Source organism: Grammomys surdaster, unplaced genomic scaffold (genome assembly GCF_004785775.1).
Source record: "Grammomys surdaster isolate TR1022 unplaced genomic scaffold, NIH_TR_1.0 165, whole genome shotgun sequence".
NCBI lineage: Eukaryota > Metazoa > Chordata > Mammalia > Rodentia > Muridae > Grammomys > Grammomys surdaster.
Window position 1 is genome coordinate 11,793,394 of NW_021604613.1, and position 12,572 is coordinate 11,805,965.

The 12,572-nt window shown below is 42.7% G+C and overlaps 1 protein-coding gene across 9 annotated transcripts in view; it reads left to right on the top strand.

Annotated features, from left to right (window-relative positions):
• Spats2l (spermatogenesis associated serine rich 2 like) overlaps positions 1-12,572 on the top strand; it is a 167,390-nt gene that overhangs the window by 144,560 nt on the left and 10,258 nt on the right. For all 9 annotated transcript variants that reach the window (XM_028765626.1, XM_028765624.1, XM_028765631.1 and 6 more), the window contains one exon: positions 94-152. In XM_028765626.1, the coding sequence (XP_028621459.1) occupies positions 94-152 (59 nt within the window). The remainder of the gene's footprint in view (positions 1-93; positions 153-12,572) is intronic.

Here is a 12,572-nt window from a genome sequence, read left to right on the forward strand (position 1 = left end):
GTGTGTGTGTGTGTGTGTATTTCCATCACTTGAAATTTTAACTTGAAAGTTTAACTTTAAGTTCTTGTTCTTTTTGTTTCTGTTCTTTCCTAGCATCATTGACAAAGAAGTCTCACTGATGGCAGAAATGGATAAAGTTAAAGAAGAAGCCAGTGAGTAGCCATGTGACTGTGTGATGAGGGGTCTCTAACCAGCCAAATTCAATCCACGACTCAGAGTGACAGCAATTTGGGGCAGAACCCTAAAATTCACACTGAAATACTGGCGGGTGGGCTCTGTAACCCCAGGCAGGTCACTCATCTTTGTGTTTCTGTTACATCATCTGGCCAATGACAGAGCTACAGCATAGTCCTCACACAAAGAATGCTCACTGAGGAAGAGGGGTCTGCTGAGTTCTTTAAATGCAAGGAATGCAAGGAATGTGCTCACAAAACTTGAACTTAATTATATTTAAAAGGACAGTGAGTTTAGTAGTAAATTTATGTATATGTGTGTAGCGTGTCTTAGGTGGGTGTGTGAACTGTTCATGTGGTTTCATGTAGGTGCATGTGCGCCCCTGTGTGCTCATGTGTGTAAAGGCCAGATGCCAACATCAGATGTCTTCTATCACACTTGATCTTAGTTTTTGAAAAAGAGGGCCTCATGACCCTGGAGTTCATCACTTTGGCTAGACAGCCAATAAGTTCCATAGAAATCCACCTGCTTCTGTTCCCCAGTGCTGAGATTACAGGCATGTGTCCGTGTGCCTGCCTTGTTCATGTATGGCTAGAGATGGAGCTTGGTTAGCTGACTCTGTTGGTCTTCCCTTGGGGCTCTCAGAGTCGGGACCACCAACCAAAGAACCTACACAGGCTGGACCTAGGCCTCCCCAAACATGTGGAGCAGATGTGATGTGCAGCTTGGTCTTCATATGGGGCCCAAACAACTGGAGCGGGTGCTATCCCAAAAGCTGTTGCCTGTCTATGGGATATGTTCTTCTAGCTGGGCTGCCTTGTCTGGCCTCAGTGGGAGAGGATGGGCCTAGCCTTGCAGAGACTTGAAATGCTAGGGTAGAGGGGATACCCAAGGGTCCCCACTTGCTCAGAGGAGAAAGGGATGGGGCATAGGGAAAGGATTATGGGATGGGAGTAACCAAGAGAGGACAGCAAGAGGGATGTAAAGTGAATACGTTTTTAAAATTTTATTAAATTTAAAAAAAAGATTGTAAAGTGAGCACTTCCCTGACTGAGTCTATGCTTCAGTCCTGGTATTAATTTGAGGGAAGCAGATATTAAATTTAAAGATAGTCATTTTAAAGACTATATAATTTACAATTTCACTATGACATTCATAGCTATTTTACTCATTCTCTTCTAAGCTCACGTAACTCAGATTTATCAAATTGAATTCTCCTTAAATTGCTCCAGTCTGACTTAGGGATGTAGCTCGGTTTGAGAGTGCTTGCCTGAAGCCCTGGGTTTGATCCTAACATGTCCTACCAGACATGGTGATACATGCCTGTAATCTTAGCAGTCAGGAAAGAGAAGCAAAAAGATCGAAATAGTAAATTTGAAGCCAACGTAGAGTAAATAAGACATTCTCAAAATAAAAAACAAAACAGTAACAACATTTGTGCCACTTAAAAGTCAGTACTTAAAGCTGCCAAAATATTTGTCTTTGTGTGTGTGTGTGTGTGTGTGTGTGTGTGTGTGTGTGTGTGTGTGTAAGCTGTCTCTTTTCAAGCATTTTAGGAACCTAATAATGCACTAATAAACTTTACAGGCAAAATATATCCCAAGCTTTTAAGCAACTTATATAGGATTACTAATTCAAATGTAGAATTGTACTAAATGAAGTTTTCTTAAAATACCCCCGTTCTGTTTACAAACTCTGTCAAATATGCCAACACCTGCTAACTTCAGACTGTAAGAGAAAATCAGTTTATGTTTTAACTTGGATTTATAGATTGCCTGATAAAGCAGATTTATTATTTGAATGATAAACACAGCTGGGTGTGGCAGCACACACCTTTAATCCCAGCAGTTGGGAGACAGAAGTGGAGGTGAGTCTGAGAAAGCCAGCCTGGTCTACATAGCAAGAAACCCTGTCTCCATTAAAAGCAAAAATAAATAAATAAATAAATAAATAAATAAATAACACATTCATAGTATCATGATCACTGCAAAATTTCCTACATTTAACACAAAATGTTAATTTGTTTATGTTCATGTTGAAATCTCCCCACTGTGATAAGTGACTGAACAAGCAGAGCAGATGGTAACCTTCACGTGGTGGTGATTCGTGCACGATTGATGCACCATGCCGTCCGTCTGTATACAATGCAGTCCTTTATGATACCATTTGTGTGCAATGCAGTCTGTGCATGATACCGTTCATGCACAACGCAGTCCATGTACAACACCGATTGTGTATGATGCAATCTGTGTATGATACGGTCCGTGGACAATGTAGTCTGTGCACGATACAGTCCCTGTATGATGCAGTCTGTGTCCAGTGCTATCTGCGCATGATACTGTCTGTGTACCATGGTACTCTGTGTAAGACAGAAATCTGTACAATGTCCATGTATGCACAATGGCACTCTATGCACAGTGGTAATGTGCACACATGGTAATCTGTCTGAGGTGGCAGCCTGCACTGTGGCAGTTCGTATACCATGGCAGTCTGGGTAAGATGGCAGTCTGTGCATGAAGGTGTCTTCCACAGGACAAGTTTCATTGAAACTTTCAGCAGAGATAAGAACTCTCAGATGGGGCACAGTGTATGGCTGACCCTCTCTTAACTTTTGAATTCAGTCCTGCATATTCTAAACTCTTGACCCTCATCCAGGTTTTATCTTATGAACTAGTTAAATGATGGTCTGAACCCAACAACCTTTCAACCAAATCCTTTCTCATTTGACTACCAGTGCATTAATTTGTACAAGAATGAAAGATTAAGCCAAAGTCTTCTTTTTCTCCTGTGTACTTTGGCCATAATTCAATTTTCATTTTCGAAAAATAGCTATCAAAGTTTTTAATTAAAAATTTTCAGCTGTGCAGTGGTGGTGCATGCCTTTAATCCCAGCACTTGGGAGGCAGAGGCAGGCAGATTTCTGAGTTCAAGGCCAGCCTGGTCTACAGAGTGAGTTCCAGGACAACCAGGGCTATACAGAGAATCCCTGTCTCAAAAACAAACAAAAAACAACAACAAAAAAACAAACAAAAAAAATTTCAGGTGTGAGGGGAGTGGAGGCAAAAGGGAAAGGCACTTGTCACCATAGCTGATGACCATAGTTTGATCCCCAAGACCACACAGAAGGAGAAAACCACCTGCAGGTTGTCTTCTGATCTCCACAGACATGCTGTGTCATGCAAATGCTTACAGGTGATACATGCACACAAGAGATAAATACATAAATGTAGTTAAAATGTTAACTTTAAACCAAGGAAAGTTTTCTAGGGGCTGGGTAGATGGTTCTGCGGATGAAGACCAAGTGAGGGCTGAGACTGAGCTCACATGTAAAACGCCCTGCATGGGATGCGCAGCTGTAACCCAAGCTCCACAGAGGCTCACGGCCGGCCAGCCCCGCTGAATCCCTGAGCTCCAGGTCCAGTGAGGGACCCTGTCTCAAAAATATAAGGTGGAGAGAAACAGATGAAGACACTGGACACTGACCTCCATACACGGGCACACACACATACACACAGGGAAAGGGTTTTTAAATAATTTAAGCAACATTTTGCATCCAAATACAACTAGTTTTGTTAGGTGAAACTAATGTGATTGGGGATCACATTGGAATCCTTAGGCAGCTGTACAGTGTCTCTGATTGAGAAATTAATTTGATCCTACAAGTTCCATGATTTTGTCAGTAAAAGTAAATTATGCACATACTTAGATTTCTTGTGTCTTAGGTGTAGCTTTGTCCATCTTCTAATGGTAAAAGTGCCAACAACCAACAATGTAAATGAATTATATATTCTATATATCCCTTATAAAAGATACAAAAGCCTGGTAGTTTTTTTACAAGCTGTAAGGCTAGATTGGGCTATTTTCACCTATATCTTAATTGTATGCCTCTTGTTACTGTTTGAGTCTCCCCTGGGATGTTTTTGCCCCATCAGTGTCCTCGGGGTGCACTCCTCTCAGCCACCTGCTCCCTGGCCATCCCATCTAATGGAGACCTCCTGCTCTCCCCATCTTCTTCCTCCTTCTCCCTCCTGGACTCTCCTGAAACTCCTCACTCAATCCTCAAGTCCCACCTTTCTCTCTGTGCTGCCCAATCACAGGCTCTAAGCCTTCTGTTCACCAACTAACTTTCAATTGAGGAAGAAGGTTTGCACAACAAAGGCTGGCATGTGTGAGAATTCACTCATCTGGATGGCAACCATAGCCTGGGATTCAGAATTTAGCATTTGTATACACATAGCATCAGCCCTACCCCAACACAACACAGATGATTCCCCAGGCAATAGCTGCACAAGTCACTACCACATCTCTTGAGGTTCACAGAAGACCTCAGGTTCATGTCCTCCTTTCCTTTTGAGACATTAGTGGTAGGTTCCAACATCCATTGGGATCTGGAGCATATCCAGAGAATCCTCTTTTTTTAATTCCCTCCATGAATAAACATGTATTGAGTTGAATACTTCCTCCTATGGCTCAAACTGCTGGACTGGCAAGCAGGCTTCATCTAACTTCTGTAACTGATGATGCTGGTCTTGCCTTCTGAATTGTCCATCACTTTGGCAAGCCAGGGGCTGCATTGGAGGTGACAGACTCTAATCTCTACCCACTTACTGGTTGTGCAACCTCAAACTGTTGTTGGTTTTGAGCTAGGGTCTTACTGTTGGAACTTGCTACATCAGGTTCCTTATCAAAACAAGAATATTATGGCTCAAATAGTTAAAGACAAAATGAGAAAATATGAGCCAAGTGCTTAGCAACATTATATGTCATCACATATGTGTGCAGCGGTCAAAGCTCTTATTAGCAAATAGGTCCCTCAGTCTGGAACCTCATAAAAAAGGCAGAAAATGGAGTCATGTGGGTTGTGCTGAGTCTCTCAGGAGTCGTGACTGTCAACCACACATCTTCGCAGACAGAAGGAACCAGCAAACTAAGTCCCAGTCAAGCAGAGAACCATCTCTACAATCACCTCGCGAAACTTGGCCTCAAGAATTTTTCACTTTCTGAATTCTTTTCTGTAACATATGAAGTGATTGGTGTCAGCTCAGGACCCCAAGACCAAGTTCTCAGCACAAAGGAGATTTATTTGCCCCAGAAGGACAGAGGGCAGGGAATAGGAGACAAAATAGATAGAGAACAAGGGAGAAGCTGGAGGGAAGAGGGGAAGGGGTATTTGTCCCAGAGGTAGACAAAGGACTTCCTCTGGATAAAGAGACAGAACTGTCCCATAAGTGAATGACAGTGTTAAGATGAGGTGTTTAATTTTAATTGGACATGTTAATTAGGTGAGCCATGGGGGCTTTTGATTGCTGGACTCCAGTACTTTGGTAGCTGGACCTTGGTAGTCAACTTCAGGAGGAAGAAGTAGCCAAATAAGGGAATAGACTTTGGTGGCTAGCTTTAGGAATATATCTAATGTTTTTTAGCAAGGCGCAGGGAACTCAGGAGAAGGGCAAGACCTGCCAGAGCCATGTTTGCCATGTTTAGGCTGGCTACAGTCCCTTCAACATAAATCATATTTTCTCCGTTGTTACACAGATTCCTGTATGCTAGGTGGCAGCTAACGCGAGAGAGAAGGCCAGTGTTGCTCAGACATGGGTTTAAGCCAATAGAAAGTCTTTATTAGTTGGCCAGAATCTACACAGGGTGTTCGTGATCCCAGTGTAGCACCGAGCATTTCTCAGGATGAGCTTTCAATCACAAAACCCATGATGTTCTCAGAAGACATACTTCAGTTAACAAGAACAGTTAGCCAGAAGCAGAACTACAGAAGTCAGAACATAAGGTTAGTACATTTAAGAGACTTTCCCATAACTATGGACTTTGATGGACTAGATCTTTGTCATTTTGCCAGGTGTTATTGTCTACATGCTGAGTTTTATGGCCTGAATGGTACCTCCTTCGTGGGGTCAGTTATGCCAAGGTATGGGAGCCTACTAAGGTCTAGGGCCCTGTTTACATTCCCCACTGGCAACAGTCTTAGTTAATGAGTCAAATAGTGCTCTAAGGATGTGTAGTTGGTCCTAAGGACTAATAAATTTACTAAATTGATACATACTTGGCCATATGGTTTCAAATGTAGGTCCCCGCCATTAATCCTATCAGATGAAAATTAAAGGCCTAGTCAGTACTGATAACAGAGTAGTTAGCCAGGGGACCAAGAGAACAGTGGCTGGCATCAATTATCTGATTTATGTCTTTCTCTTTTTGAGGTTGTCCCCCAACCACGGCAAGATTTTTCTCTAATTACTCCTGATGAGTTAGCATAGAAATGTTTCTCACAAAGCCATACCTGGTTTCCTTTATCTCATGAGAAGTCAGTCTAAGCATCTCCAGTGTTGTAGGACCATTCCAATAAGGGATTCTAACTGTTGTATTAATTCAGAAACAGAAACTTTCAATAGCTCTACGCCCTGATAAACCAATCTGCTTAGTTTGGAAAGTGTCAGAAGAGGAACATTCAGTTAATCCATTAGTACTCGCCCACCAGGTAGTCTCAGGGGCCGAGTAATATTGCTATTGTCCAGCTGAGTTAACCAGAAAGACAGAGTAGCAGGCATCATAATAAGGGTAATTGCCTAGGTTAAAGTTTTGGATATTAAACAAGTTTTAGCCTCTTTGAATTCCTCTAACCTTAATTAGGGCTGTTCCCAGTCACAGTGAATTTTGTCAATCAATGGGCTGATGGTGGTCTGGTTACTTTCTATCCTTATATAGTACAGGGGACAGGTGTCTAAGCATAATCATCACCATCATCATCATCATCATCATCCTGGCTGGTTTCTGTCTGAGAATGATTAACTTTATTCCCAGGAGCCCCTCCTGAGTCTGATTTCCCAGATTTTCCCCGTTTGACAAAGGACAGAATCTTTCGTATAAAATTTTCAGATTCTTTTTTAAATTTTATGGACATTGGACTACATTTTCCTATTGTTCATTTCTTGGGAGGGTACTTTTTTCTAAATATTCATTCATATGTTTTCAGGAAGCCTCTGTTTTAGCGTCCCAATTTTTGCAGTGGAAACTCCCTTGTTCTGACAACTAGGGATCCCAGCTGCAGGGTATACACTGGATTGTAAACTCTGTATTCCTATCTCAAAACATAAACTCCCATGACTTTCCTTTCTCCAATACAACCAGACACTTAGAGTGGGCATCAGTGAGCAAAGGTCAAAATGAATATGGGTTGCTGGACTGCAGTGACACTAGCTAATGCCTCCCTATGTCTGTTGTCTTCAGATCCCAGGTCCAAGCCTGAGGCCTGTGGGAGTTGAATCATGACCCTATATTCATACCAGGCATAAGACCTGGGAGGAGGAAGAGGGGTAAGGAGTAGAAGGAACTAGAGCCCCGTGGTACCTTAATTTCAATGGGTCCATAATCCAGGAGACAGTCCATTTGGTAGCAGTGTCTGTGGCTTCTTTCTTGACTTGGGTGTGGTGGACCCATGCTATAATGCCAGCTACCTTCACCACCATATGGGGTAATGACAGTAACCATATGGGGTCTTTTCCAAGTTGGTTTCAACCAGCCAGTTTGGCTACCTGCTTGACCCAGACAACATCATTGGATTCAAGCAAGTGCAAACTGGTGGTGGACTCAGAGGTTGGCTGGGTCTCTCAGGTAGTTTAAGGACTAGCTTTTATGGAGGACTGGAGGGCCAGTAGTGACTTGAGAAAGGAGTGGTTAGAGAGTTCTGACAACTGCTGGTCTCTGAGCCGAGGAAGCAGTTGTGGAGGTCTTCCAAACATAGTCCCATAGAGGGTCAATCTCTCCCTACCCTACATGGGTGCAGTGGGCCCAAAGCAAAGCAAAGGAAGGTCCTTGCACCTTCCACTAGACTTTAGAGTTCTGTTGGATTTTTTTCTAACATACTAATTTTCCCCTAGATGCCCAGAACTCCGAGGTCTATATGCACAATGAAGTTTTCAATCGATGTCTAAATTTAAAGCCAGGCAATTATCAGACCCGTAGCTAGGGAGAGGGCAAGTCAGGGGACCGACTCGTGGAGGAGCTCTTTAAGCTACTATTTGAACAGGTTTAGTCCAGGTGGAAGACGTGTCTACCCACCTGAAAAAGGTATCTATAAAAACTAACAAGTATTTGTATCCTCCTCTGGCAGGCTGATCTTGGTGAAGTAAGTTTTCTCAGAGTTCACCAAGCTGTTGGTCTCCTGTGTGGGTATGTGGACCCCTTCCTGGGTTCTATTTTGGATTTACCTGAACACAAACCTGGTATCTGGCTAAGACATCCCTCATTAGACTGTCCAGTCTAGGTATAACATTCCTTGGTCTGAGCAATTCAAGTTGTGTGGACCCAACATGAGTAGCTTGGTGAATGTCAGGTACCAGGATCCTGATCCTTGTTTCTGGGAGAGTAATCTTTCCCTCTGGTGTCCTCCATCAACCTGTGGGTTTGAGCTGCCCATTTCTCCTTTTCTATCTCAGGCAGCACCAGGTCAGGGCATGTCATCAGAATATCATTAGTCTCCACTGGTCTCAGGGCAGCCAGGTCAGTGACCCAACAGTGGAGGACAGCAATTTGGAGGGGAAGCCAAAAAGCCTCTAAGAGGGCCAAGATGTTGTTGTTGTTGTTGTTGTTGTTGTTGTTTTGGTTTTGCTCTTTCCCAGTAGTGAGAAGCCTTCTTTCTTTATAGTTCACACCACAGACATGTGCGGTAGTAAAAGCGTAACGACTGTCCATGTATATGGTAGTGGACTTTCCTTTTCCCCATCTAAAAGCCTGGATCAGACAAATCAGCTCTGCTTCTAGGCTGAGGTACCTAGCTTGGGCCTGGATCATTTGGCTAAAATAACTATTGCAGCTCCCACATACCTGGTTTCATCTTTCATCTCCTGACAGTCATGAATGAGCACCTGTTGGTGGTCATCAGGCAGGAGGGGAGCAGGGTAGGTGGTGGTGGTGGTGTTCTCAAACTGTACTTGAGGGTGGTCCAATCGTAGAGCCTAGTACTGGGTCACACAGACATCATTAGACAGTCAGGATCCTGGTCTTCCTCAGAAGAGGGACTCAATGGCATGGGGTGCTGTGAGTGTAAAAGCTAACTTAGTCAGTCAGTTAGTCAGTTAGTTAGTTAGTTAGCTTCCTTTTTTTTTTCATTAGCAGATGCCATTCTGTGGGCACACGGTCCAATCTTTTGGACAGGTATGTCACAGGGCATTTTCTTAGCCCCAGAGTTTAAATTAAAACCCCCTTTGGCTTTTGTTTCACAGACAAAGAAATGAAAAGGTTTTGAGACATCTGGAAGTCCTAGGGCTGGAGCTCAAGTCAGAGCTTGTTTTAAAGTCTTGAGTGCCTTTGTTTAGTCTCAGTCCAGATTAGGGGCTGAGTGCCCCACTTTGTGCTGTTATATAGAAGCCTTGCTATTTCCACAAACTTGGGCCAAGAATCCATCCCCCAAGGCTGAATATCTTAGCTAGTCTTCTGTGGTTTGTATTGGAGTCCTGAAGAAGTAGATTGTAATACCAGTGAAGGAATGCTTTGACAGCAGGTTATATGAATTTGCCAATGAAAGTAAAGGCAATCAAGAAAAAAAGCAAAAACTTCCTCCTCCTCCTCCTCCTCCTCCTCTTTCTCCTCCTCTTCTTTCTCCTCCTCCTCCTCCTCCTCATTCTTCTTTTTTTTTTTTTTTTTGGACTGCCACCAGAAGTCATGGCCCAGATTTCGGATGGGTTTTTCTATTTCAAATGATCCAATTAAGAGAATTCCTCACAGGTGTGCCCAGCAGATCAGGTTTTAGTTGATTCTAAACATATTCAAGTTGACAACCAAGACTAGCCATCACAGTTACAACCAGTGGAGAGTCTATCCACTGCAATGTCCAGTAGTAGTAAACACTGATGTTATTATTTTAAAGGTATATTCTGGATGAGTATATCTCACCTTGTTACTAACACATTAGCTCTGTGTGTATGGTTTGCAAATGTTGCTCAGGGTCCCTGCAGGGGGTACAGGATTATTATATTTTAAGAAATAAGAATGTATATCATTAGGCATTCAAACTTTGTCTGTCTCCCCAGGGAACTGAAGGTCACACAGAAATGTTCTTGACAGGTTTACTAGAGATGTGGGAAGAAAATCTGACTTTGTACACAAACATATTATGAAGTAAAATAGCAAATTCCAAAGAACTGTTACAGAATTAGGATTTCAGAGAGTCTCTGTGCTTAAAGAACACTTGCACTCCAATATCTGGCCTCGAGATTCTGAAAACACACTTTCTGCTGATGGGCATTATTGGAGAAGCCTTAAGATTTCCACCGGTCAAGTGATATGAACCAAGCTTCCAGTGTGTTCCAAGAGCCTGAAGGGATTTACAAATCCTATTGAGAAATTGGATCTCAGCATGCCAGATACTGTTTATAAAGTTACATAGATAATGTTAAGTTTTGCCTGCAGAGGGGACCCAAGCTGCAGGGAACTGTCTCCCTCTACAGATTTCGGAAAGCATGATGCTTTCAAAACATGCATATTACTCTACTTTAAATTCCAGCATCAGTGATCTTAAGATCTGATCTGCTTTTGTTGATGCTTTCTGGTTTCCTGATTGACATACTGGAGGTGAAAATGTGTGCCCCTAAAGAATATTGGCTTTAGATCGTAACTTTTACGACTTTTTCATAATGAAAGGGCTTTGAGATGTTAATGAGACTGTATGGAAAGCTGCACCCTCGCTTGCTGATGCAGTCTTCATTTTCATGATTTGCATGAGTTTAAACTCAGAACACATTGGTGAGTTTGCACCTGCATTCCCATTTTAGGGCCCATTTATATCTATTTTTACAAAATCTTCTGTATCAAGTGAATGCCCAAGTTCTACGTAATCAGGAAGAACAATGACCCTTAATTGTCACCAGTTTCACAAATGATCCAGTAGGAAGAGATGGATCTGCTTAGCCTGCAGTCACTGACAGTCTGCTGACCCCTTTGCTCCACGCTTTGCAAGTCTGGGTCTTGAGAATTTGTATGTTTTTTTTTTATCTTACTTTGCAAGAAGGAAGCATAGTATTTTCTGTTTTGATTCAATAATCATTTTCTCATGTTGCAGACCTAAGTCCTATCCATATGTTGAATTATAATGAAAAATACGTAACTAAGAAAAAGCTATAGGTCCTAAATCTTTTGGGTGGATATTGGGTGGGGTTCTGGTTTATGTGTATGTTGCATGCGTGAGCATACACATACACATTTGTGTGTGTGCACGTGGAGTCTGGAGCTCAATATAGAATGTCCTCCTCTACCATTCTCCAGCCTTTTTTTTTTTTTGAGGATACTGACGAGGTTTTCACATGGGAGCTGGGGGATCTGAATTCAGATACTCATGCTTAACATGGTGTACACTTAACCCACAGAGCAAGGTTCCCAGCCCTAGACCTAGACAGTCTTGAGTGGGACAGGAACTTCAGTCCTTATTTTGATATCCTTTGAATTAATGGACCCACCCAATCAATGAACCCATTATTCAGCTCCCACGCCCTTGCTGTGTGCTACGCATAGATACTGTGGACACAGAGAAGTCCACATAAGAAGTCTTATACTAGCCCCATGAGTGACCGAAGATGTATATAGTTGGGTAACATGCTATCAGAGGAGTATACAGAGATGGTGGCTCACTGGACACCATGTCATTTGGGACGCTGAGCAAATATGGTTGGAAATGCTGTTTTTAAAACAGGGCTTCATATGTCCCAGGCTGATCTCAACTCACTGTGTAGCTAGGGATGACCTTGAACCTCTGGTTCTTCTGCTTCTCCCTCCCAGGCTGGGATTACAGGCATCTTCCACCATCCCTCATCACGTAGTGAGAAATGAACAGAGACCCTATGTATGATGAGAAAAAGTCCACCGAGTAAGCTGTGTCCCTAGCCCAGATTCCAATGGTTTAAGAGCCCACTAGAAATCTCTTTCAAATGGAATTTCTTACTTTCTAAATGTGAACGCTCAATTTGTAAAAGTAACGTGCAGGTAAACCAAACATAATGTTCTCTGGTCAAAAATAATAGCAGGCTGCTATTCTGTGATCTCTGGGGCAACCAGATGTCCTAAGACATCATTCAATATGACCCTTTCGACATTCGGGTGTGAATTCCTCACTCATGGTGTCCAGACATGTTGTTCAGTAGATTTCTGAATTCTGAAGGACCAGTAGGTATAGATCAGTCTGCCCAGCCATCTGCTAAGCAGGGGAGCCGTGTGACTAACCAAAGGATGATTAGTGTAATTGGGCAGATGATCAGGCCTTATACTGCAGGTTATTTTATTGGCATCTCAACATTGATATTGACATAAACAGAAAACACATGTCTATCTGAAGAATAGCTGCTTGTGTGTATTCCTCACTGTGCAAGGACATTAACCCTTGCCTGCTTGTGTGTATCCCT